The 26,926-nt window shown below is 44.0% G+C and overlaps 1 protein-coding gene across 2 annotated transcripts in view; it reads left to right on the top strand.

Moving 5' to 3' along the window:
- The first annotated feature begins 3,239 nt into the window (after window positions 1-3,239).
- Window positions 3,240-26,926, top strand: part of TBX18 (T-box transcription factor 18) — a 49,012-nt gene continuing 25,325 nt past the window's right edge. Inside the window, exons 1-8 of one of the 2 annotated variants that reach the window (XM_072855401.1) lie at window positions 3,240-3,929; window positions 4,797-4,980; window positions 6,520-6,621; window positions 9,536-9,707; window positions 14,437-14,604; window positions 15,801-15,865; window positions 19,653-19,747; window positions 22,363-26,004. In XM_072855401.1, coding sequence (XP_072711502.1) covers window positions 3,638-3,929; window positions 4,797-4,980; window positions 6,520-6,621; window positions 9,536-9,707; window positions 14,437-14,604; window positions 15,801-15,865; window positions 19,653-19,747; window positions 22,363-23,087 — 1,803 coding nt within the window. In that variant the 5' untranslated portion in view covers window positions 3,240-3,637 and the 3' untranslated portion in view covers window positions 23,088-26,004. Of the gene's footprint in view, window positions 3,930-4,796; window positions 4,981-6,519; window positions 6,622-9,535; window positions 9,708-14,436; window positions 14,605-15,800; window positions 15,866-19,652; window positions 19,748-22,362; window positions 26,005-26,926 lie in introns of those variants that run through there. The other variant, XM_072855402.1, reaches the window with a different exon arrangement.

The raw sequence follows: 26,926 nt of genomic DNA, 5'->3' as shown, positions 1-26,926 counted from the left end.
TACGTGCGATTTTCTCACCGGCATCTATAATGTTTCTCTAATTGTAATGTTTGACTGACTAGCCCCCGTCAGCTACCTGCTGTCAGTTTTATACGCCACGTCTCCTTAGGGTGAAGCGATTAGGCTCGCTGAGGGGAAAAGCGGATAATGACATAAATATGTTTTCCTTAGTGACCGCTCCTATGGTCCCCTGCTGGGAAGTTACAGAAAATCGTGCCTTTAAGGAGAAAAGGACGCTGCGCGCTGTGGGTATTTTACTCTCTGATGCACCCGTCTTTAATGTTCGAAAAGATTTGCGGAAATCACACTGTGAATGGCAAAACACGGCCGTAACCGTCCCCTCAGTGTCACTCGAGATTTTCGAAGGGAGCGCAGGAAAATATCTTTCTGGTGGAAAACAGTTTAAACATCTTCTTCCCCCCCCCCCCCCCCCAGGAAGTCTAAATATGCGATTCTCCTACATCAAATAAGTAGCGCCTCACCCAACTGCCTAAAAACCCGGACTGCATTTTGAAGTCCGGAAATAAAAGTAACCCCAGAAAGGTGTTTTGAATATATATATTATTCCATTAGCAGATCACTATATATAGAGATTCTCCTCTCTTTCATCATCCCATAAAAAAATTAATCGGACAGACATATGGATCACAGGTTGTTCGATAAATTTAAATCCACCCAGTTACTTTAAAAAGTCAAGAAATGAAAGCAACATGCCACATATCAACCTACAGAAATCTGGCAAGGAAACAAAAAATCAACAACAACAAGCGCCCACCCTCCCGGAAAAAAATAATCCGGACGGTGTGTCCGTCCGCCGTAGGACGGGCAGGCTGCGCGCACCCGCGGTGCGGCGCGGAGCGGTGCGGAGCAAGGCGTCAGGGTCTCCTCCGCGGGAAAGCGCGGCGGTGGCTCTAGGGGGAGGGAAAGGAATAACAACTGGGCAGGACCAGCAACCCCTTGCCCCGAGGCTCCTCCGGGACCCCCGCGGCACCCCCGCCGCTCCGGCTCCGGCTCCGGCTCCGGCCCCGGCCCCGGCTCCGGCTCCAGCTCTGGCCCCGGCCCCGGCCCCGGCCCCGGCCCCGGCTCCGGCCCCGCCGTGCGCCGAAGCCGCGCTCCGCCGGCGCTGCGCGGCGGAGAGCCCGGCGGAGGCGGGGGCAGCTCGCCCCCCGGCAGGTCCCGGCGGCCGCTCGGGGCCGAGCCCGCTCTCCCCGCCCGCGCCGCGCTCCGCCGGGAGCGCAGCCCCGGCCTACAGCCCCCGCGCCCCCCGCCGTTCGCACGCCGGGCCGCGGAGCGCTCCCGCCGCCTCCCGCGCTCCTCCGCGCCCCCCCGGGCCGCTGCGGCGGGGGTCGGTACCTGCTCCCGCGGGCCCCGCCGGGGCCGTCGCACCGGTGGCGGTGGCGGTGGCGCGGGCGGCCCGGCGGCCGCGGGCGGCGGGAGCGCGGAGCGGGGCCGCGGAAGGTGCCGTCGGAGATGGGCGGGCGGGGAGGCTGCCGGAGCGCCCTCGGACAGATAGCATCCATTTCCTTCCTTCCTCTCCCTATCGATCTCATCCCCACCGCGACGGCGTTTAGACTCCTGCAAGATCCTCTAGCTTAGCACGTTTCGACCACTCTCGCACATCTGATTCCCTTCAGATTCAATCACGGCTGGAACAGGCAGAGCAGACAGACTTTAGACCACGGAACAGTTAATATGTCCCAGATTTAATGTAAAGATAAACTAACTCCACAGCACTGTTCGTCGGTGACAGGCATTAGGCATTTTCTCCTCTCCTATCGATTCAGAGCGACAGCCGCTGCAGGGGAATTTTTTTCGTAGTGATGAATTTTTTCTCAGACAAATTGCCATCTCTTCCAATGTGGAGAGAATTAGTGCTCCTGCGGTGGTTTCGGGTTGTTTTTTTTTTTTTTCTTTAATCAATTATCTCTCTGTCACATACCTATATTTTCACGTCTGGAAAGCACTCCTACAATTTTAACGCTGATAACCTCATTTGAAGGGATAATTTATCTCCAGGGTATATTTATTAATCAGCCCCTTCCTCAGACTCTCTGACGAAGCAGCTATTGAAATTAGGGATAAATTTGCATTTTAAGGGTAGGTAAAATGCGATAGTGGAAACAGTTACGTCTCCTAAATGGCAGCTATTTCCTTTTTAGATTACGATCAGAAATCTCCGCCGTGTCACTCGACGGCCCGAACAGGACCTCCGAGGCTGTAACACCGACGAACCACGCCACGAATTTCTCTCTCTCTCTGTTGCCCGAGACAGCGAAGGGAAGCTGAGATCCTGCTCCCTGAAACCGTGAAATTTGCCCCATGATTTTTTACAGAAGGAGGACTTCTATTCTGTTTCCTTCAACGGAGCATGTCACCCCACTTAGTTCTGCGAAAAAAAAAAAAGGAAGAAAAATATCTCCCAACAAGAGGGGGGGGGGGGGGAAGAAAACACAACAAAAATCTCACTAGCTTTTTCATTTCCCTGGGCGTACAAAGAAAATAATATCTGGCTCCACATCTTTAATAGTTTTACTCACTGGAAAGATACGAAAGGATTTTCCCCGTAACTATTCTGTGCACCTGAATATGATTATTATTAAAGTTGCTGCGGCTGGATGCATCGATGTTCCTACAAGGTTCGGTTTAATTCTCTTTTTATTGCAGCTTCAGCGCCTAATGAGTTGGGTTTAAAGCGGGCTATGGATGCTGCGCTGAAACCCCTCCGCAGCCAGTGTTTGAATAGCAACGCGATGAATCTCCGAGTGCAACAGCTGAATAATACTAATAATTACTAATCCCTGACAGCAAGAAAGGGCACAACGTCGTTTTTTTTAAGTCCGAACGGTTTTCCCCAGCGAGACGCAGCGCCTCGGGACGGCCCCCCCTTCCCTCTGTCTTTCGGAGAGAGCCGGGGCTCCCGGCCAGCCCGCTCCCCGCGGGGGGACATGCGAAGGGGGGGGTCCTCATTAACGCTTATCGCGGGGTGCATCTGCCGCGGGCCGGGGGGCGCGGGGCTGTTTCGGCCCGGGCGCGGGTGCGGGCCGGCGGGGCGGCCCCCCCCTCGCCCGGCCGCCGCGGCGGGGCCCCCTGGCAGGGCGGCGGGCCGGGGCGGCGGGGCCGGGGCCGGGGCGGCGGGGCCGGGGCGGCGCTGATTGGGCTGCGGGCGGCCGGGCCGTCGCAGCCCCCGCCCCGCGGCTCCGCCCTGCCCCCGCCGCCGCAGTGACACTAATGAGCGAGTTCTTCCCACCGGTCTCCTGCCTGGAAGTGCTGACAGATCAAGGCAACAAATTTCAATTACAAGCCCTAATTTGTGTCCGCAGAGCGTTTGTTACCCATGTCAGTCCTGCCTGGCCCATCAGACGGGGCAGAACGTGGAGGAGGAGAAGGAGGAGGGGGAGAGAAGGAGCGCATCTGCAGAAAGGAATAGATTTTTTTTTTTCCTCTTTAAAAAAAAAACCACCCCCCCAAAAAAAACTTGGCTGATATCTCGGATTTAAAAAGAAAGGCGAGGAAAAGCCCCAGCCCCTTGCCTGCGCGGTCGGGAGGACGGGAGGGCGGCCGGCGCGGCGGGCCGGGCGCGGGTGCCGGTGCCGGCGGCCGCGGCGCGCCTGGATGCGCGGGCTGTAGGGGGGCGGGCATGGCCGACAAGCGGCGGTCCTCGCCCGGCACCACCATGAGCCTCAAGGCTCACGCCTTCTCCGTGGAGGCGCTCATCGGGGCCGAGAAGCAGCAGCAGCAGCAGCAGCAGCAGCAGCCGCCGCCGCGGCAGCCCAAGCGGCGGAAGCTGGGCGGCGAGGACGAGGCGGCGGAGGACGAAGGGGGCAGCGGCTGCTGCGCCAAGAGCTCCCCCGCCGCCGCCGCCGCCGCCGCCGCCGCTGGCAGGACCTGCGGCGACATGGAGCTGGGCTGCGCCGCCCGCGCCCCCGCCGGTGAGTGCCGCCCCGCGACCCGCCGCGCTGCTGCCCGCGCCCGCCTCTTGTCGTGACTGCCGGGCGGGAGGCCCGCTCCTCCGGCTGGGCTCCGGCTCCCCGCTTCCCCACGCGCAGCCGGCGCTCCGGTTCCCCCTTGCTCCTTCTGTCTTTCCACACTGCATGGGCACACCCCCCCCCCGCCGGCGCTGCCGCTTAAAACTCGCGGGACTGCCCGGGGCCCCGGCCGGCGGCGCGGCACGGAGCAGGGCGGCTGCCGGCGGGGTTGTCGGTGCTGCAGCGCGGTGGCGCAACAGCTGGGGGCTTGTTTCCGAGGAGGGGGGAAAGCGCTTGTACAATACGTATGTATATGTGTGCTCCTAGAAATGCATATGCAACTGTGTGTGTGTATATATACAACACATACATATATATACGCGTGCCTGTAATTTATGGACGCGAGTGCATTTTCACGCTGCGGGGGCAGAAGGCCGCGGCCGGCAGCGGTCACGCTAAAGGCGCCCAAACGAAATGTGCCGCCGGCCTCGCACCACGGACCCGCTGCCGCCCGCTCCGTCCCGCGGCCGGGGGCGCCGCACGCCCGCCACGGCTCGGCCCGGCCCGGCCCGGCGCTGGGGGCGGCTCGCCCCTGGGCTCCGCGTCGGGGAGCCGAGCCCGACGCCTCGGCGCCCCTCTCGCCGCCCGGACGTCCTAGCGCGGCCGGCCGGCACTCGGGTCTTCCCCCCGTCCCGGCGCGCAAGACCGCGGCCCAGGCCCGGGCCCGGCGCCCCCGCCGACGCGGCGGGGCCCGGCGCGGGCTGAGGGAGCCCCCCGGTCGGGAGGTCCGCGCTCCCCCGGCCCCTCTCGCTTCCTCCGCTCTCTCCGCAGGCGGCTGCGAGGAGGGCTTCCTGGCGGCCTCCCCGCCCGCCTCCCCCGGCGGCTCCCCCAAGGGCTCGAGGCCCGGCTCGCCGCTGCCCACGCCGCAGGCGCCGCGGGTGGACCTGCAGGGCGCCGAGCTCTGGAAGCGCTTCCACGAGATCGGCACCGAGATGATCATCACCAAGGCGGGAAGGTAACGGGCACCCGCGGGGCCGCTCCCGGGTTTGTCCCGGGCTCGGCGGGCCGGGGGGCGGCGGGCACCGCTCGGGGCGGGCGGGCAAAAAACGGGGGAAAAGCCCCAGATTTCCGAGGCGGGTGGATGGCGATAATGTCAGCTGGGCGCGGAGCGTGTGGCGTTTCGGGTTTCCTGTTCGTTAGGGCGAGGTCTGGGAGCGCCGTGTCCTTCTGAGGGGAAACTTTTCCCCTTCCCAGTGGATACACATGGTAAAAACCTGGGTAGTAGAAAACTATCTGAACTTATTAGAAATTACAAAAACATATTTTATTGAATCCATATGCTACCTTCTACATTTTCAGAGAGGCTTTATTAATGATTGAAACGCGGTCTTAAACAGCACAAAGCAACATTTGTCTTAAGAGAGTCCAGTCGGGGAGTTTCTGTTTTATCTTACAGGTGCACTGAAATAACAGCGAAAACTAGTTAACCGCAGTCAGGTTTACCCTCCTGCTTATTCAGAAATAACGGAGATAGGATTTTTCTTTCCACTAACGACTTTTAATTGATTTTTATATAGATATATATTTAAGAACAGCAGCAAATACTGAATAAACTGGAATGGCTTTCAGGCTTATAAAATACAGAAAAGTACCTTTAATTTAGCTTGCAGTCAGCTCGTCGCTAGGACATTTCTTTTTTTTTTTTTTTTTAGCTTCAAGAATGAACTGTCTTGATAAAAGGCATGCCAGACGTGAGCTAAGAAATGCATTTTTGTGTTTAAAACCACCGCATCAGTTAATTACTCTGTTTTCTCCACAGAAGGATCCAAATCGTGAACGTTTGGGTTTTGTTTTGTTTTGTTTTTTTTCTTTTTTTTTTTAGAAATTACCTCGTAGCTTCGTTTCTGCTTTCAATAAAGAAGTTTTACTATACCTTTCAAAGACAGAGTAGCTCTTGCACTTCACCTTTAGTAAGTTGCAGACAGGAAGTCCCGTCTCAATAAAGACCATATTGTTGGGTTACAGCATGGCACGTTGGCTTTTATAACTGCATCCTTGCGGTGTTACAATTGTATCACCGTGGATGTAGCTTTCTAATGTGCTGCTGCAGAAATGGTACGCCATTTGCTGCTGTCACTTGGAACTTCAGTGGCAGTTTGCGTTGGTCTTCCTGGGTGGAGGTGGTGTTTGCACATCTCCAGAAATACATTTCTAGCTGGTATCTCAAACGGCTTTCAATGCGTGTACTGCTAACGCAAAGTCTGAAAACCAAATGATTTACTGTCTAACAATAAAGTTGAAATGATGTGGTAATAGCTGTAGTCCCAAAGCGTATCCCAAAACATACGAAGCATTGTTCGAGTAAATGCACTTTAGAAATCTGTTTTGACATATCGAATAGGCCTTTTCATGGCTGTGTAACTATAATCGTCCAAAAGGACTCTGTAGGCTAAAAGGAAGAACGAGAAAAATCCCACGAACCGGTTACTTTTCCTAAACAACCATTCCTGAGTCTGTTTCATATTAAAAATGACCTCTCTCTTTCCATGTTCAGGCGGATGTTTCCCGCAATGAGAGTGAAGATCTCAGGTTTAGACCCACATCAGCAGTATTACATTGCTATGGATATTGTGCCAGTGGATAACAAAAGATACAGGTATGGTGACTTTAAGGTAAAGAACATACGATGCAAGCCGTAGGGAGCTTGGCTATTGGCAGAAAACATTAACGCTATATAAATTAGCAGAAGGTCATGTGTAACTCTCCTTCAGATTCCTATTTTCATCCCAACGCATTTAAAAAAAAAATTGTGCCAAGTATGCAAAAACACCTAAAATTTCTATTGAAGCTCTTTATATGTTTGCCTTATGTTGTGTAGGTACTGCGGGCAGATGCTCAGGTTTTGGCTTTCAGAGAGTGCAGTTCCAGCGCGATCAGGAAATGTTGTCATTTACGTTATTCCTCATCATGTCGGTGGGAATTATTTCCTATTAACAAATAAATATGAAAATGCACATTTTTCTAGTGCTAAATGGCGTTAACGTTAATTAATAACATTAGTAGCATTGATGTATGATTTAGTGGCATATAAGCTTTCTTGGTCACGCTTCAAATTGATTATATCATTTAATTTAAAAGCTGTTTATCACTCAGATATTTGGTTGCTTAGATTCACAAAGGGTAATGTTTCTAGTTACTGTTTTTTAAAGAATTGATGGCATTACTATCTGAATAATAATGTGAGGAACAAAAGTAGTTGTTCTTTGAACATTTAAGAATAGGAATTATGTGCTGAATCTCTCACTATGGCGAGGGCAGTCGTGTTTCGAGGGAGCTTGTTGGACTCAGCTGAAACCACTGGTCCTGTAGAACTGTTTGCAGGATTGGGCCCGCAGCAGTTATTGTGAGCTGTAGATGTTTTGTAGGTCTTGCTTTACAGATGCGATCCCATGCTCCGTAGTAGCCAGGAGGAGCCTGGCCAAGTAGTTCAGTGGAGGCAGGATCAGGTCCTCACCAATTGCTGGTTTGATTGTTTCAACCCTATACTTAGTATAATGTAGGGAAAAACCGCTGCAGATTTAATTGTAGAACTAGGAATATTCAGACTAAGACTAAAAGGTTGGTTCTGCAGGAATGCTGCCTTGTTTCCTAAGCAAACACTGCCCTATGATTTTTGTGTGTCCTTACCTCATTGACTGCAATTTTGTCCTTTTCTTGTGCGGTATAAAGTATGTTTCTTAGGATCATTTTAGATTTTGTGTTTTTCAACAAGGTACAGATATCAGTTCTGAGGATGTCCAGTACATACAGTTAGGGGAGCCTTTTTTGATGGTACCATAGAGAACAAATGCTTTTTTCTTTGGAGCAGTGGAGTACAGCTCAAACGAAAGCCCTTTTCTTGCTTTGTGTGGCCACGTGTGCATTTACTTAGCAATCTAAGCATATCATTCCTAGAAGGTCTGAGCAATTCCTTAATTCATAGAAAAAGCGACGTAATTATTCCAAAAGGAATAAAAATGTTAATATTAAAAATTAAAAACAGGTATGTTGAACACGAGTTATTTAAACCTCCTTTCATTTAAAATAAATCACAGTCATACTGAGCTGCACTGTCTGCCCAGTGCAGACATGGTGCCCAGATAACTGAAGTAACTTAACAGAAGTTGTATGAAGGGCAGCATTTTCTTAGTTGGCAAACTGAAATTTCTGTAATCATGTATTAGTACCACACCTTTAACCTTCCCGCTAAATATTAATGTTTTCATTCTTTGCTGTGCAATCTGTGATTTTTTTTTTAATTGCTGACTGTTATTTTAACTTTGGCTGTTTATGTGGCTTTACAAACTGTCTTGCAGATCTTTAGATTTGAGAGATACAACAGCAGTCGCATATGGAGCCTAGTCTTTAGCTGTCATAGCAGATAGCAGAACTAAATGGAAATGAAGAAAATTACATCTAGGTCTAGATCTCTAGCAAAATTGGACCTTGTTGTAAATATTTGGAAGCTGAGGCTGTTGCTCAAAATATTTTATGTGTATTTATGACTTTATTTACTTTTGTAGGGAAAGCGTGTATTTAGTATAAACCAAAAAATATAAAAGAAATGAAAAATGTTACAACAGTTAACTGTGTGATCTGGGGTTGAGAATTTGTCTCCAGGAGAGAATTTTACCACCATTCTAGATCTTAGTTTTACAGCTTGATGTGAATTGTACGGGGCGATGCATGTATTGGATCATTTTGTTTTCATTTCCGATTATGTTGTTTGTCTTTTTCTAATAAGAAACTGAATTGTACAAACAAATGATTTGATAAAGTCTTTCTTGTTTTTATTGAAAAATATAGCTGAATTACTGGAATTTTACTGTGCTTGAAAAAATACCTTGAAGTTTTTAATTAGTGCTTTTTAAATTGCTCTGTGAAGTGTCTGCCTTCAAAATAAGTTTTCTACTAAAGCAGGCACTATTTATATTAGAAAATGACTTTGTCAGCATTGGCCTGTCAAATGAAATGTGGGCTGTGCTTTTTAATTTTTGAGCCTTTCTGTAATACTATTCAAGAAAATTAATATGGTCTTGCAGAAATAGCAAGAGCATAGTTTGACATAGTTTCATTATTTTTTCCCAATCATAATGTTTTTTCCCTTCAATAGCTTTATTTATAGACTCTTATATTAGACTCAACATGTTAAATCTTCCAAATATGGAATTACTGCTCGATTTGATAAATGAAGGACTAGATTCTTCCCTGTTTACTGATGCCTATTCAGAGCAGAGCTGTAGCAATCAATGAACTGACACCAGCTTAAAGCTCAGTGTGGAGCCTAGTGTTAAGACTGTTACTGACTTTAAGAAGACTAAGGTCAGATCAGAGCGTGGTTTTTAACCTTACTTTTGCAGATACCAGAACTATGTTTTGAAAATAAAAAAATAACTTTTATTTCTTGTCCTTTCATGTTTTTTTAATTGGTGTGTTCTTGCGGTCTGTATGGGCCCTAATTTATTAATACTGAATGGGTCTGATAAATTTTGGGGGTTTTTTGGTTATAGGTATTTGTTTTCTTTTTATAGGTATGTTTATCATAGCTCCAAGTGGATGGTGGCTGGTAATGCTGACTCCCCAGTACCGCCTCGTGTTTATATTCACCCCGATTCACCTGCCTCTGGGGAGACATGGATGAGACAAGTGATCAGCTTCGACAAACTGAAGCTTACCAATAATGAGCTGGATGATCAAGGGCATGTGAGTACTTGCTCTTCTGCAGTATTATATGTGGGCACACTGCTCAGCCCTGAAAGACTGACGTACAGCTTCAGGGTGCCAGAAATAGGCTTGACTTTTCAAAGCTGTTTTGGAACTTTACCGTCCAGATCTAAAATCTGCTTACTTTCTGCTCCGATAATTAACTGCTTATTAGAGCCTGCTGTTTTACTCCCCCCTCAAAAACAGAACTTCTGCAAAGTAAGACTTTACAAGGCTAAATTGCCTAATACGAAGAGGCAGAATTGCTCTCGTGTTTTCCCTCTGAGTGTGTTACTTGCAACTTCTCCTCCGATCAAAAAGGACGCTTAAATTCACAAGCGGCTAGAAGAAACATTAGTAGTGTGTAATAACTTCATGTGAATAAAAATACACTTAACTATTTTCTTAACCTAAACATTTGTGTGAAATCCCATGAGGTGTTAATAATTGCAGTCAAAAACGAACAACATGGGAGCTGGGTTTGCTCGGATAATGATTTATTACATACCTTATGAAGCAAGACCCTTTCACAGCTGAGGCTCATTACTTCTGAAAAAACTGGCGAAGACGTATACAGTATGAGTGTTCTGTTTGCAAGTTCTAAATTGTTTAGTTATGACATTATCTAATGTGACAAAATGTGTTATGTTAATATTTCCTTTTCTCTTCAAAACTGTTGAAACATGACAGATGTAAGCCAGTATCTTTCCAGCAATCCCTAAAATAGTCTTACTTGACACCTTAGGAAATAATTAAAAAATGAGAATTGTTTTTAGTCGGGGTGAAGTCTTTAATTTTGCAAAATCCCGTAATAAATGGCAAACGTTGGCTTTCTTTCAGAAGGAGCATTGACTTCCAAGTGGTAGAGTTTTAAGATGTTAGAGGCAAGTTTGGAGACAGGATGTGGATTCCATTGTCCTTAGCGTAGCCCAGTTTATTAAGCAGGATACTTTCTCCTTCACGGAAGGGAGTGAAAGAAAATGTACCTGGCACAGAGTACAAAGATACTACATGCATCTTTCAGTATAGTTGTAACTCTGTGACATTAAGCCAGGTATTTTGTCAATACATAGTCCAAGTTTAAGTATGAGCTTTTTTCTCCCCGTTTGTGTTTGTGAAGGAAATTAACTTGAGACTCTGGTCAAATCATGCTGGAGCTACAACTTTTATGTTACAGAGGCAGGAATACAGGAGACTGGCTGGACTGAGCTAGCAAATGTGATAACAAGGATAAAAAGCCTTCCTTTCATATAATACTGTTCGTAATTTCATCATGCTCTTCCTTAAAAGGAACATGGGGGTATTTACATTTCTTGAGGTAGCAGTGCCTTTGTTAAGGATTGTAAGAAAGATGATTTACATCACTTCTTTCCAGAATTACGGTTATGGGGTCTCATTTGGCAGTGTTTGTTTGAATAAAGGCTGGCACAGGTAGTTCCCTTAGTTTCCCCAGCATTCGTGTATTTGCGACTCTTCTCAAGTTGGAGTTGCTTTCTCTGGGTCCTGAGTCTATTGCAAGGGCTTTAAAAAGTGAAGCAGATGCAAACGGGTAAAATGTCACTTTTCCAACGGAGAGCAGGCCGGCTGGTTTTTGTACTCAGTCGTTTCAGAGGGGCGATAAGTGGGTACTGTGGTCCACCCGTGCACTTGCAGTCGCAAACTGCCCTGTGATAAAATCTCAGCTATGTAGAGAATTGTATTTTGCTGTATTTTTCCATCCCAGATCTTAGCTTTGTTTTTATTCTGAACCGAAACCTGTGTAGTGTACACAGCACACCATTATTCATAATGTAGGGGGATATAAATTTTCTGGTCTTTAGTTAAGTGTTTTGATTTGGAAACTAGTGAAGCAAAGCCCTAGTACAGTGATTTGACACACATTGAACTGATTCAGAGCTACGGCAGCGCCCCTCCTCCCCAAAATGGAAATTTAAGTATTAAAATAAAAGGACAAAAGAAGGATGACTGTAAAATAATTTCATATTTCTCAAATCTGGGAAATTGCAAACATGTCATTCATAATTACCAGAAAAGGCAAAAGCAGAAAGCAGAAAAGTGTCTTTTCCAATGGGTACATTTTTTCTTTTAAAGCTATGGTAGTGTGGAATGCTGTATTGAAAAAGCTATGTAGCCTCTGAATGCCTCCAGCAATAATGGAAAATGCATAATCATATTTTGTGATGAATATAAAAAACAATTGTTTCACATAAGCAGGAAGGAACCATTTTTCTCAAAAGGGTACTAGGGGAGGGATGGGGGATTAGAAGAGCTAGGGGTCAAGGCTGTACTGTCCCTTCAATATTGGTTTTTACATCAAGTGTTCTGACATTCCCACCCCTGTATGGGAGATGGGGTATATTTTAGATCATTGGAAAGTTTTTTTATTTTTCCCCTCCCGCTTAGGCAGAATGGCTCAGAGAAACCTTGGTGGGGTCTCTACACTCTGCCATCATTCCTCCGGCAGTTCAAGCAGTGTCGGGCTTTAGCTGTTGTTCTTTGGATGTGCTTTCCATGCTCTCTGGCTCTGGGACCTTAATCCTTGTCGAAATCGTTCCTCTTTATTCTTCCTGTGCTCCTCAGAGGTGTCAGCTTTTGCAGAACTTTTGTGTAAAATCCCAGGGCTAGGTTTTGATCTTGCAGTTTAGTGTAGGGAGCTCGCATGAGATCAACGCAGAGCCCTTTTACCTGTTCCAGAGTATTAACTCTCAGAATCAGAGAGAGAAGTGACCCACGTCCATGGGAATGGGGACAGTATTTGCAAAAAGACGCTAAGGTAGTATTCCTGTGCAGTATTTATATTGTGGTAGTAGTTCATGGCAGCCAACTCCCCTTGCATTACATCGGCCTGGGATTAGCTGCTTGTGAAAGGAGATCAGCCATCTCTAAGACAACTTGCTTCACTGCTCGAACGCTTTCTGGGCTCCTTGCTGCCTGCTGCTATTTTAATCAGTATTTTAGAGTGGGAGTTTGTGACGACGTAATTTTATAGCGCTGTTCTGCAGAGAGATTTTGAAGTACATCTGCACGTAGGACACTCTCTGATACATGGGTTCCATTTGAAGGCTGAGGAGATCAAGCAAAGTTTGTAAGGATATGTTTTCCTTGTGTGTTTTTGATCTCAAAAGGGAGTCCCAGGGTGAATTCTCTACTTTGGAAAGATTGTGTGCTTATATAGGCATTAAGGCCCGATGGCATCATTAAGACACGTACTGTGGCATTTGTGTCTTTCATCTGAGTTGTGATGGTAAGGAAAAGTAAACCTGCATTTTGCAGTTGACACGGAGAAGTGCGTGGTCTGGGCATTCTTTGTTAATGCCTCTCATCCCTCTCTCATCTGTGGAGTAAGTGCTGCATTGTAAAAGCAGTCTCTCTCCCTCTGGCTGGTTAGAGCTGGCTGGTTTTTCTATTTTGGTGCAGTTTTTAATCTGAATTTCAGTGGAGGGCAAAAGTCAATATTTTTGATGCTATTTTCCATGCTTTTAAGCTGAGTATTTTTTGATGCAGAGGAACGTCTTTTAGTGAAAATGAGGCATCCATAGGGCACTCCCTGAGCAAACTAATTGGAGCCTGTGATGTCACTGTCAAAACCTTACTTACAGGCTAATAAAACCCCTGATTATCCAGAAACGTGGCTTACCCAAAACGGGGTCATGTCATCTGGCCAGGACCAAGTGTATTAAACTAGCCAAACTCTAGTTTATCCAAATGAATGTAATGTCGTCCATGTCATTTGGATGAATGAACTTCCACGGTGTCTGGCATAGGGGCTCTGTTGAGTGCCTGAGCACACGCACATTGTGAGGCTACTCAAGGAGCAGGAAATTAAAAAGCTTCCCCTGAATGTTGATTAGTGGTTCCACACGCCAGTAGCCATAGGACTATTTATTTATTGAGTTACTAATTTCTTAGGCCTTCCAACAATAATAGTTGAGCTTCCAATTATTTTTTTTTCCTTTAAATCTGCTATTTTAATAGTGGTTAGCTGAAGTGGAGTAAAATAGAGGAAAAATTCTGTATTTTAAATCTCCTCTAAAATTTGGGAGCAATACCAACAGGTATTTTTGTGTTTAATTTTATGCACTGTGAGTTCATATACTTCTTGTTTATCATTTATTCTTAATTGAGTTTTTGTACGCTGGGAGGGGCTTGTGTTTAGATATTCATTGTATTATAAATCTAGGGTTATTAAACACTTTAGAGTTTTAGATTTTGGTATTATTTTACTCTAAATTCCTGCTTCTTCAGAGTGTGAGAGTCTCAGCTTGTGTTCAAAACAAGGTATGTTTCCAGCCTTCGGGGTATCAGGAAAAAAATTGCTCCAAGCATGTCACAAAGGTTCCAAAAACAAAAGGCAAATGCTGCTGCTGTTGATCCTGTTAGATCAAATCCAAGCTCCAGTGGAAAAAAGGGACAAAACTTTCCTAATTCCAGTGGGACCAGAACTTCACTCCTGATTTTTTTTTTTTTTTTTTTTTTTTGAGCCAGTGTCAATTGAGCCAGTCTTTGAATTTGGAGCTCCTGAGTCGTAATTTTTAAATGCTTAGGGTTGGCAATAACATAAATGCACAGGGATTAGACTACTGTAATAAGAACCTTCAGAGGTTAAAGAAAACATTTGATTTCCAGTAAGTGGCATGGTAAACACATACCATAATCTGTTCCAAAAGTCCTGAAACAGCAGAGTGTCCTTTCTAATAAATGTTATCTTTTTCCTTTCATGACTTCATAGATTATCCTTCACTCTATGCATAAATATCAGCCTCGTGTCCACGTCATCCGAAAAGACTGTGGAGATGATTTGTCCCCCGTCAAGCCTATCCCTTCAGGAGAAGGGGTGAAAGCCTTCTCCTTTCCAGAGACAGTTTTCACTACTGTCACAGCATACCAAAATCAACAGGTAACTTGTGCTTTCTGCTTAGCACTTTACAGGCTTTTCAGAGTAGACCAGGGAAGTAAAAGATAGGAGAAAAGCGGATACTTTTATTATACCACTTATTAAAAAGCATTGTCTACACCCTTTTGTATTACAAGTAGCTTTCACTAGTAGTATTGCAGCAGCGCCTGGAGGCTACAGCTGAGATTCAGGCCATGTGGGCTAGATGCTGCATGTAAAAAGTCATTCTTATTGTGGAGATCACACAGTCTAATAGGCACAGTTAATGGTGTCTTAATTATAAATACAGCATTGAAGCACAAGGCAAAGAGCAGTCTAAATTTTAAAGGTGTTTTTGTACCTTTAAATGTAGTTGCATGTCTGGATAGAATTTTTAAAGCACTTTTGTTCCTAACACCAGTGATTTCAAAACTCCCAGGACCTTGACAGAGAAGCTGAGGTCTGAAGAAAGTTGCAGTCGTTTTCATTAACTGCATCCAGCATATATTATTAACTGCAATTTATCTGGGTCCACACAGATTCAAAGTCAAAAGTAAACTGCAGGTTGCGTGACTCCAGTGTTTGGCTCTTATTACCACTTGTTTAAGTATTAACATACATAGTGACACCATAGTTAGTGCTGTGACATTTTATTAATTCCACGTAAGTTACTGCAAATATATTTTGGGAAATTATATATGCCTTGCTATCTTTACAAATTGTAGAGAAGAGCAGGAGAGCCATGTAAATATTGAAATATAATTATTTGGTGCCTATCCTATTTATTTAAATAAATTACAAGTATTGGGGGGTGGGGGTGGGGGTGTTGCTGTTTTTTTTGTGGAGGATAATAGTCTAGAGATAATCTCTCTTTTCACATTTCCGTCTTGACCCGTACAGAAATAAAATTTAATTTAAATTTTATTGCAGTTAGGCAGTGTACTCTCTTAGGTGAAGTATGACATTTGCCAGAAGATTTTTCTCAAGAATTCCAACCTGCCATTTGGTAGCATGAAATACCTATTAACTTCTCTGGGGATTTGCAGAAATAATGATCAGAAGGCTGGCCCTTATTTTGCTGTGTTTCAGGACAACCATCTTAAACCATGCAACCGTGAAGATGTTTCTACTCCTCTGTTGGCTTAATTCTGTCAGGAGAGTTATTTTGTGTGTTACTTAGCTGAATTTGTAGGTAATAATTTCTCTAATCATATTCATAGATAACTCGTCTGAAGATTGATAGGAATCCATTTGCCAAAGGCTTTAGAGATTCTGGACGTAACAGGTAGGTGTTGGGGAAGGAGGTGGGCTTGTTACTGCTGACAGAAGTGGTTTGTGAAGGCTGGTCAAGGGGAACACCTGTATTTCTATACAAATTAGTCTGAGGACACAGACTCCTTGAGAGAACACTTAGGTTTCCCAGTAACGTTCTCTGTGGTGGGCTCCCGTTCCTACTCCTCTGACCATCTAGGTCAAGAACAGGTTGGCACTCGGCTTGACTCATGTGCTCAAGTTTCCTTTTGGTGGACGCGGCAGCATTCCGTGAAGGCTGCAAATGGAATTAATGCATACTCAGGTCTGTGATTTCAGGCTGCTCCTGAAATCTTCTTTCTCCTGGCTGGAGACACAAATTGCAGATACCAGTGTCAAACTATAAGCGCAGGTTCTCTTGCATGTAAATGGCATTCAGTATGAATGAATGGCTCATTGTTTTCTCTTAAAGGGGGAGAAACTAAGTTGCCTCATGCAGTAACCTTATGTTTAGTACTCTTGCCTAGGAGGTGGGAGACCTGTGTTCATGTGTCTCTTTAGCCTAAGGAGTTTTAAACCCACTTCCTAGGTGAATGCCTTTCTTACTAGGCTATAGATGACCTTGAAACGAGCCTGGTTTCCACCTCCCCTGTTGTGGTTGGACTGATTAATTGCTCTTTCTCTCTTCATCCATGAATCTTTCAAAATAGCAATGGGGAATCTGAGTAGTGCAAAGTGGAGACTTGGGTCTAGTCCCTGCTGCCCGTACTAATGAGGTATTTTATCCAAAGACTGTTTAATGCAAAATACTTGAGCCTGTTATGAATTGTATCTAAACCATTTCAGCTAAAAAAAGCAGCATTTAATTGTGGTACATATTATCCATCAGTTCCAGTGACCACATTGCGTTTGGTGTCTGCAGCTGCTGTATTTATGACCTAGCCTTGCAGAGAAGGGAGCAGACTCTGTGCTGGTAGGAATGGTCAGAGAGTATCTTTCGTTAGCTGCTTTATCGAGGTTCTCTTTTAGCAGAGGTTACGGCATCAAAGCCTGTTTTGTGCTTCCACCTGAGCTACATAAGTGCTGAGACTGGACCGCAATCGAGAGTAGTTTTTAGACGATGAACAGTTATAGAAGGGGTGGGGTAGCTGTAAAGACTTACAGGAACCCACTGTAAGTATCTTCTCAGTTTGCGCTCTGCATTTGTTGCTCTCTAAGATTTTTGTCTTCTAGCAAGAAGCAATTGGCTATGCTCTGTCCCGGGGCCTGGAATGGATGCACCAGGCACCAGCATAAATAGAATTTTGTCCTCCTTTGTAGCCTTCTAGTTTGAAATTAAGTGAATGGTGACTTCCAGATAAATGCAGTGACTGAAGAAGCAAAACATGCTGTGCGTACTTGGGGAAGAAAAGTTGCCATACATGCCCTATTTGACAGCTCTCTATAGGCAGTGTTTCTGCTACATATGCTTTTTGCAGAGCTATAAAATAAATACTAAGGAGCCTCCTAAGAAGTGTGAAACCCTGAATCCTCTGAAATTTCTGAGTTTAAGTGGAGTTAGAATTTCTTCCATAATGTTCTATGAAACAAGAGCAGATGCCCTTGAAAATAGAGAGGAAAGAATCATTCAGAAGCCAGTTTTGAACTGGATTTAACGTGGCGGGACGGCCCTGGTATTACCTGAGGACGATGTAGGTGCAGTAAGAGTGCTGCATCTGCAACCATACAAATCCAGTTGTAGGACTGGGGATATCCAGAGAGGTTTGTTTTTGTTTGTCTGCTAGGAATAAGTTGGTTCGAGCATTAGAAAAAAAGCAGGATATTTTTGTTGAAAGACAGTTACAGTTTATGGAAATGGATTAGGAGGCCAGCCCTGTAGGAAGGGCCAGCCTCTATATAAATGTTTCGGAACTGGCTTTAGATGAGGTCTGAATGCTTTTACTGTAACAAACACACTCGTTACAGAAGTGACTGCAAACTCTTGTCCTTTGTAAATTGACATTGGTTTACTGAAGTCAGTATTGCTGTTTTCTTTGATAGGCTCTGTGGTAGTGAATAAGTGTGTTTGGGAATGCAGCTCAGGTTTTTAATTGTTGAGGAAAATTTCCTTTTTTAAGAAAATTTTGAAATTTCTTTAAAAAGTAATTTTAAATTACTGGTCTACTCGGTTATTATTTTACTCTGTTGCTGAACACTGAAATTAAATGTTAAGACTCAGTTATTTTCATTGTTCTAGCTGGTATACTTGTCACCTAGGCATTTTAATCTCCAACAAGAGTATAAAAAAAATACTGTGGTACCATTATATCCAACTTTTCAATGTTGTTTTAATTATTGCAGCTATCTTACTCTGTGCTGTTGCATGCAATAATTCCGTTTAATTAAAAATATTTCCTTTCAGGTCATTCCCGTTCAGTCCCACAGGCTATTTTACAGAAATCAGTAGCTTCATCTTTTAAAAGCATTCCCTGTGCATTTGCAAAGTGCAACAGAATTTATGTGCTGAGAATAGTTTCATTCTTCAGTTGGGCCTTAAGTTTGACCCTATAAAAACTTTTACTCAGGAAAGGACCAGAATTTCTCCCTTTGAATACTTCAGGAAAAACATAACTGTTTTGTTAAATAAACTTGGCCATTTGATAGCGTAAATTAGGGTGGTGATAAAATGTGGAAATTGTTCGAAGGCATCTTGTATAAATTATCGCCTTGGCTACACTCCTTCAGGAGGTGGCTTTTATCTCTGCTTTAACTAGAAATGAAAATTCACCATTGCTGGAGAAAATGAAGGCTATTTTTTACTCCAGGTTCAGCTAATAAATACTTTGTGACTGTTTTCTGAAATACGTTTGTGGTCCTGCTGGAAATGCAATGGGGAAGAAGCAGTTTCAGAAGAACATGCTGGTAGCTTCAAATTGGGCTATTTGCATAATTTGAGTTTACAGAGTGCTGTTGCTCAAAGGCAGGCACTTGTATTTGGTGCGTGCCTGATGCTGACACTTAACAGGCCTTTGGGACCCAGCAACCAAAAATAACAGCAAAATGATACCCCTGAGGTGCATTATTCATAAAATTCTATCAGAAAACAAAGGAGCCTTTACCTTCAGGAAATACAGATTCTTCTAAATATTGTCTGCCACGATTGTCTACCCGGTTATTTCTGTTTTGTCATGATACTGTTGACAGAAAATGATTGCCTTTAAGAAACTGAAAATCTTAATTTTGCTCAGCACATAATAACCAAGACACAACATTGCTTTATACATTTTAGTAGCCAAAGGGCTTGCTCCTGTTATAAGCGTGATTTTCCAACTCATTGGTAATGACTGGGAATCCTGTTTTAATAGAAGTTGTCAGTGGATCACCTTTGTTCTAGGCAGAAATAGGAGATCATCCCTCTGGCAGTTAGAGCATTACTTTTAAGGAAATGTCATACTAGGAAAACATTTAACGTCATTTTAGCCAAGTTGAGTCCGTGCCCGCCCTCCCCCCCCAAAAAAAAAAAAAAAAAAAAAACCCAAACAAAAAAAACCCTCACAAAAAAACCCCCCACCAAACCAAAACCCAAAAAGCCAAAACTGACATAGAGAGCCAGATTGTGGAAATGGGAAGCTCTTTGCATGCTGCCAGCCCAATGACTGCAGATCACAGCGATCTCATGGATTAGGATGTGAGGCTCTTTTCTAAAAAGCAAAATGAAACTCAAAATAATCCTGAAATGTTACTAATTTTTGTATGTTTCTGAGGTGCAGCGAAACTATGCAGCGAAATGTGACAAAATACAGCTTGCTTTTGTGACGCTGTGATGTTTTTGTTCTAAATAGAATGGGACTGGAAGCTCTGGTAGAGTCTTATGCCTTCTGGAGACCTTCACTGAGGACACTTACATTTGAAGATATACCTGGGATACCCAAACAAGGTAACGGTCTTCTTTGTGTTCTTTCAAAACAAAAATTCATGAAGATAAAGCTTCACCCATGATTCTTTTTAGAAAAATCTAGATGAGTGTGTCACTTGCAGAGACAAAGTAACCAACCAATGCCAGTGCAGGCCATCACCTCTCATCAGAGCTATTCTAAGTTAGAAAACTAATGCTAACTTAACCACTGTGGCAGTAAAAAACGTTGGGTTGTAAAGGTGAATCAGATCGCATGTGGAAGATGACAGTTATTTAAGGATGAAATAACCTCTTCCTTAGCGTTATGCTCTGGCTAGATACACAAGGCAGAGTTCACTTATAGATGACTTCCGTTTTACACATCCAGAGTCCAATATAGGAATTACTTGTGTGTTTAAGAGAAAAAAAAGGGATGGGAGAAGGAATGTCTTCTAAGTAATGAATCAGTAGTGGCAAGCTTAATTGGTTTCCTCCTTGGAAAGCCTCCTTGATTCTTAAAGACCTAAAAAGTGTTCAGTAAAAATCCCAACAAACTTTATCTGCATCCTAGAGCTTGAAAAGATGGACGACTTCTCCATTTTGTTTTTTCTTGCTCCCCAGTCCATAACCTCTTGGCTCCCACTTCTCCATCTACCATAGAGATAGTGCTGTGGGGGAGGGAGGGGTATTTAAATGGCCTGTTTGGACAGAGAAGGGAGTCTCTGTACTCTTTTTGAGTTGCTTTATTTCCAAAGTACCCCAATGCATATAGAAAACCTCTCAGACATTTCCCAACTAAATCAGACATACTGCTCTTGATTCTTTGCATTTCCTGCTACCGAATTTACAAACATCCTTCCTGACTTCCTGATGACATATTCCAAAGCCGTTAAGCATCTTCAGAGGAAAAACCCAGAAAATACAGAAATACACAGAAATCACTTTTGTCAACTTCTCCTTAGCCCACTCCTTTGAGAAATCTTGAGCATCTGTGCCTGATGTGCACAATTAAAAAGGAGGTTTTGTGCCAAGTCACAGATACGTTGGATGAGGGTTGGCAGAGTTTTGGGCGGAGGATGGGGATGGGGGGACTGTTCTTGCAAAAAAGGCCTGTAATGAGAAACCAGCATCAGGCCTGAAATACCTTGTCAGACTGTGTAAGACTGAAAGGCAACTCACTAGGAAGTTAAAACATCTAGGAGACAGGTCAGCTGTATTGCCCTGTTTGTATATAGCAGCACTGTTTGAGAGCAGGGGAACTGCTGCCATGAACTTCCCACTTCCTTTTCTGCTATTGCAGGTTAAGGAGCTTGTCGAAGTTACTGTTGACGTTCACAGAACGGGAACTGGGATCTTTGGAAAATCTTTAGTTGACTGCACCTTGGCCAGTAGGGTGGTTTAGAGACTTGCTGAAAGACCCCATTAGAAATTTGTCCTGGTTGTTAATGCTGGAAGTGCCCACCTTCGGATAGCAGAGGCCTTGACTTAGATTGGAAGAAAAATAAGTATGCCTTACACGAAGATTTCTTGAATGTGGCAGCATCTCGTGGTGCATTTTGCCTGTTGTAGCCTGTCAACAGAGCAAGAAGAAGCAGGCAGAGTTCACTGATAATGAATTTTTCTTTTTACTAGCTCACCTATCATGAAAACCTGTTAACTTATTGGCAGCGTGTATCTCTTTGCAGCATCAAGCTGTTTGATAGTTAATGTGATTCACAAACAGGACAGTCTTCCAGGTTAAGTGCCTTCTGCCTGGGAGACTGTGAAAGGCCCAAATCAATTTTTCTACGCTCATTTTTCGGGGAGATATAATCTCTAAGAAAAGGAAGTGTTTCTTACAGCTGGGAAACTTTCAGTCCTGAGAGAGGGCTTCACCCGTAGCAAGCAGTGCGTTTTCAGGAGCATTCAGCACTGGTATTTGTCATGTAAAAAGTTCTGATATCAGTAAATGAACAGTTTGTGAAGAGTTTGCTGCAAACCTAAACCTCCACCTACCTGTTCAAGAAATGAAGCAGCCATGCACTGTACGCAGCCTACACTTTTCCTGAAGTTGTTCTGAAGTTTTGTTTTCAAGTTTTTTGGTTTGAAGTTGGAAGTTTTTTGTTCTGAAGTTTTGTTCTGATGTTGTGAACTTTCCTGAAGCTGTTGAACTGTGGGAGCCTCTGTCATTTGAGCTAAGGAGCTGGTTCCTTAGCTGGTGCTCTGACAGTGAGTCAGGCACAGGGTGCTTGAAATGCATGCTGGGGTATAGCAACAGCATAGACAATACAAAATTCATAACTTTGAAGAAGGCTTCCTGTGATGCGAAGAAGGCTTCCTGTGATGTGGTACTCGCCTGGCGACATCTCAGCTGCCATGCAGCTTGCTTCCCATGTCAAAGAGTAGTTAATCTTTAGGGCAGGAGCTCTAAGTATTGAGTGATGGTTGCAAAAGCATAACTTACGTTCTCTTTCTTGGACAGGTCGTTTCTTTAAAAATACGCATGTGCCCCACATGCACACACACCCCTGCACGTGTATGTACGTGTCATTTTTTTGAATGAATTTGTTTCAAGGGCTTCATGTCAAGGGTTATTATAAAAGACAAAGGTCTTGACTTGTCCCCTGGGAAGTGAACCTTTCCCAACATGCTTCTTACACTGTAATATTCTCTTGCAGGAAATGCAGGTTCCTCTACTTTACTCCAGGGATCTGGCAGTGGAGTGCCATCTACCCACCCTCACCTTTTACCGGGTTCCCCTTGCTCATCTCCAGCCTTCCACCTCAGTCCCAATACTAGCCAGCTCTGTAGCCTTGCTCCAGCTGACTACACAGCTTGTGCCCGCTCGGGCTTGACCCTGAACAGATACAGCACTTCTTTGGCTGAAACCTACAACAGGCTCACAAACCAAACCAGTGAGACGTTTGCACCCCCGAGGACTCCCTCCTATGTCGGTGTGTCAAGTAGCACAACTGTGAATATGTCTATGAGTGGCAATGATGGGGATGCATTCAGCTGCCCACAGACTGGCTTGTCTATGCAGATTTCAGGGATGTCTCCACAGCTCCAGTACATCATGCCATCCCCATCCAGCAATGCCTTTACCACTAATCAAACCCACCAAGGCTCCTACAACACGTTTAGACTGCACAGTCCCTGTGCGCTCTATGGATATAACTTTTCCACATCCCCTAAACTGGCTGCCAGTCCTGAGAAAATCGTTTCTTCCCAAGGAAGTTTCTTGGGGTCCTCGCCAAGTGGAACCATGACGGATCGGCAGATGTTGCCCCCCGTGGAAGGAGTGCACTTACTTAGCAGTGGGGGGCAGCAGAATTTCTTTGACTCTAGGACCCTAGGAAGCTTAACACTCTCGTCTTCTCAAGTGTCTGCACATATGGTTTGATGAAGCTTTAAGTAAAAGTACAGTATGTTTGGTGTCTACAATGTATTTCTCTTGGAATATGAAAGGACACTCGATGTAGCTTGTAAAGTGTGTGTATATATAATATGAGAGGAAGTTTCACTGAATTTTTTACTTGCTTGTGGCCAGATTATTCTCCTATTTTGAGTTACACAGAGTTTGTTGTGGCGCAGACTGCTTTAGTTTTCTGGTATAATACACTTAGTTGTATAACACGTTGGAACATATGCAACAAATTAAGTAAGACTTCCTCCCCTTTCCCCCTCCTCTGTTCTAACCCCTTTAAAGAATGAAATGACACTTGGAGTATTAAACAACACAAACAAGCCCACTTACATTTCCTTTAGTACTAGTGAGTTTCTTTAAAACATTCGTACAATGATAAGCTGATGCACCAAAGGCATTTTACAAGTTTCTTCTCTGTTATAAGGGATATGAAGGGTATTTGGACTTTAAGTGTTAATCATTGAGTGTCCAGCCTAAAATAGAAGTTTAGCTAATGGATTATTTACAAAGTAAACGGAAAGATTAGTTTGCCTTCTCATGATATGCTGTTTTTAGCTTATCAATGGCACAGCATTCTTACTACAATTTATTTTTTTCAGCATTAGTCTCGATTTATGTTTAGGTATTTGAAGACAAATAATGCATATTCAAATTGTGGTGATAGGAGTAATTTAAACCAACAGCAGAAGAAGCAGCATTCCTTGGTACAGAATGAACTTTGGGGTGCTTAATTTTTGTCAAAGGAAGGGCTTGATGCATTTTTTCCTCCATAAATATTGCCTATAAGACATTTACTGGACAGTAGGATATTCTAATGTATCTTTGTTTTTGTATTTTTACTTTTTTAAAGGAAAATGCAGGTTTGATTTAGGAAAAAAAAAAAGTGAGCAGGGTGAGAAATTCCATTATTGGTTGTACCCTTTTGTGTGTGTGTTGTGTTTTTTTTTTTTTTTTTTTTTTATAAGGGCAAAAAGTCCTCCATCCTCAGTATCTCATAAATACATTGCCTGCAGCAATTAGGCAGATGACTCGGTTTGCCCACAAGTGTTGCTGGAAGCAGAACTTTGTCGTAGCTGCCTCCCTGTAACACGGCCAAACTGGGACCAGGATTACAATAGGCAAAATTCCTTTAATAGTTTGCTTTGAATGCTCCAGCACGACACCTACAGCCTCTGTCCCTCCCTCCAGGGATCCATCTGTCTTCCTGTTATTCCTTTCTGTGATGAGGTTACTGCTGCTCTGTTTCTCAGTCAGTTTTTGCCCTGGAATCGGAGAGGTTCCCTTCCTTCCCAGCTCTGGTTTTAACTGGTGCTTGTAAGAATGCAGATCACAGCCTGCTCCTGACCAGACTTCTCCAGAGTGACAAGGACATGGGGAGACACTTGTTGTGGCAAAATTTCTGCCCTCATCTGCACCTACACAGCCCAGTGTGCATCAGTCCTGCTGCAAAAGCTACCTCTTGGCTGCCCACCTGTCAGAGCTGAACCATGGCGGTTGTAGAACAGATTTTAATGCTTGAGAGAATGGGTTGTCTTCAACAGTACGCTAAGGCTCCTTTATATTGTGCAGGTGATATAAAGGCTTCATAAAGTGGGTACAAATGTAGTTGAAAATGCTTCCCTGGTCAGCATTGAAGGAGAATAAGGCCTTTCAGATTTTACATTTTTCTCTGTTAGATTTTTTGGTGAAGGTGGATTGTTGTCCTTCTCAAGAGTTCCTGCGTCTTTTCTGGCAAACCAGTGGGCTTAACTGCTCCCACTTCAAGAGAGACTCATTGCAGGTAGTATTTCTTCAGTGGGTTGGAGACAATGCATGCAGAAACAGCCCTCTCGCTATCTCTTATTATTATTTGGAAATAGAAGAGAAACCACACCAGTCTTTAAGCATGCCTGGAGAAGGCTTTATTTCTATTAGTTACATATTTGTTTGCGTTAAAGAACACACATAGAAAGTTCTCATTCAAAGCTGGAAAGACAAGAGGATGAGCCTGCAGTTGAGGAGATGTGGGTTTGCTTCTTTGCTGTCACAAACTTCCCAAGTGACCTTGGGCAATTCACTCAGCCTTTCTATATGTAATTTTTTTTCTTCTGTAAAATGTGGTAATAGCACTTCTCTGCCTCACAGTAAATGGTGACCAGTACATTAAAGATGAAGATCATCTTCACATTTACTGTACTGTGGACAGTACATTACAGATGAATGGCTAGGTAGTGTTCATGTATGAGGATAACAAAGAGCATTTGTGTACTTCAGGTCTGTCACTCATTTTGGCATTGCAGTGTCCTTTGAGGCAGACCTCCTAGCAAAGACCTGGAATGCTGAAAACACTGTTCAAAAACCTCACGCTAGGAATTTGTGAAATGGTTCTAAGATGTGTAGAAGATGGGCAAATTTTCAGTTATGTAAATTGTCATAGCTCTATTGGTTTAAATTAACAAGAAACTTGTGTATAGTAATTCCTGCTCTAGCCAAAACTTTGAAATGTTGCAGTTGGACAAATCTTTAAATGGGAAGAATGATACAATTAATCTGTACTTGAAAAAGGTTAAAGATAATTATCCATGTCATCTTGAGGGCTGTGACTAAGTAGAAGTGTGGAAGAGCTAAATCATGCATGTTCCTACAAAGGGAAAAAAAAAGGTTGTGCATGGATGTTCATGGAGGTGCTCCTGGCAAGAGTATGTACTTTATCGTCTGGGAATTTTTTAGAACTGGTCTCTTATTTTTCCTCAAATTATTCTTAGCATATAACCACACAATATTGTTTGAAACATTTGTTCCTTAAAATTTGAATCATATTGTAAATACTTACTGGTGTGTCATTGTGAAAAGACTAGCTTTTTATCAATATAGTAAATGCTATATATGCATTATATCTATAATTATATATCTGTATTTTACAAAAATGCCACAGAAACTATATTAAAGTGTGTATTCAAACACTTTTTACTACATTTGGAAAATTGAGGGGCTTGGGCCTTTTTTTTTTTTCCTCTACAACTTCAACAAGACCAAAGGGAGTGACTCTAAGGTAAGCTCTGAAATTCAAAGCCTTAATACAACAAGCTGCAACAATCCAACTAGTCCTCAATTCTTACATGGTTCAGTTTAACCGTCTGCTGTTGAACCTCTCTGTTGTTTGTATGCAAAGGTCATGACATGATGGGTACAAGGAGATGCTGAGGCTGATAGCAGAGCTGTGAGGTTTTTATGTGGGAAGAAGGGACTGAGCAGCTTGCCGGGCTCATTAGCCGGTGGTGGAGCTTTGCTGGTTCCTCATAGCCCAGCTCATCCCAGCTGCCAAGACTAGTTCAGCTGCCCCATATCAGGCAGATCTGGGAAGTTAGCACTTCCCTGTGACCAGGTGCTTGAGCAGGAGCTCGGTACCCTGCATATTGTCTCTGTGCTCTTACTTTGGTCATTTCCTCTCTGTTCTGCTTATTCTAAATGCAAAAATCCATCAGTTCCTAAGGCACAATTTACAATCTATGATCAGCTGGGTATACTGTTACTCAGCAATGAGCAAGATTTCTCCCCCAGAAATACTCTTATGCGTAGTGGCCTTATTTCCTATTGTACTGCAATAAATGATTCCATGTGACGTAGGGCACAGGGCCTGAAAATCGGATTACTTTAGAGACTAGGGTTTCATAGTCACTTAACACCATCATTGTTGCAAATGACCAGAATTAGGGCAAGAGAAGTAGGCATGAAATGCTTGATCATAAATATCAGGCCTCAAGAGGGAAGGAAAGCTTCTGTTTTTAATAAGAGAAGAGCCTTTTTTGGAATAGCACAATCAGACTCTGAGCGGG

The sequence above is a fragment of the Ciconia boyciana genome, chromosome 3, assembly GCF_034638445.1.
Source record: "Ciconia boyciana chromosome 3, ASM3463844v1, whole genome shotgun sequence".
NCBI lineage: Eukaryota > Metazoa > Chordata > Aves > Ciconiiformes > Ciconiidae > Ciconia > Ciconia boyciana.
Note: the sequence above shows the minus strand (reverse complement) of the source record. Positions and strands in the feature narration are given on the sequence as shown.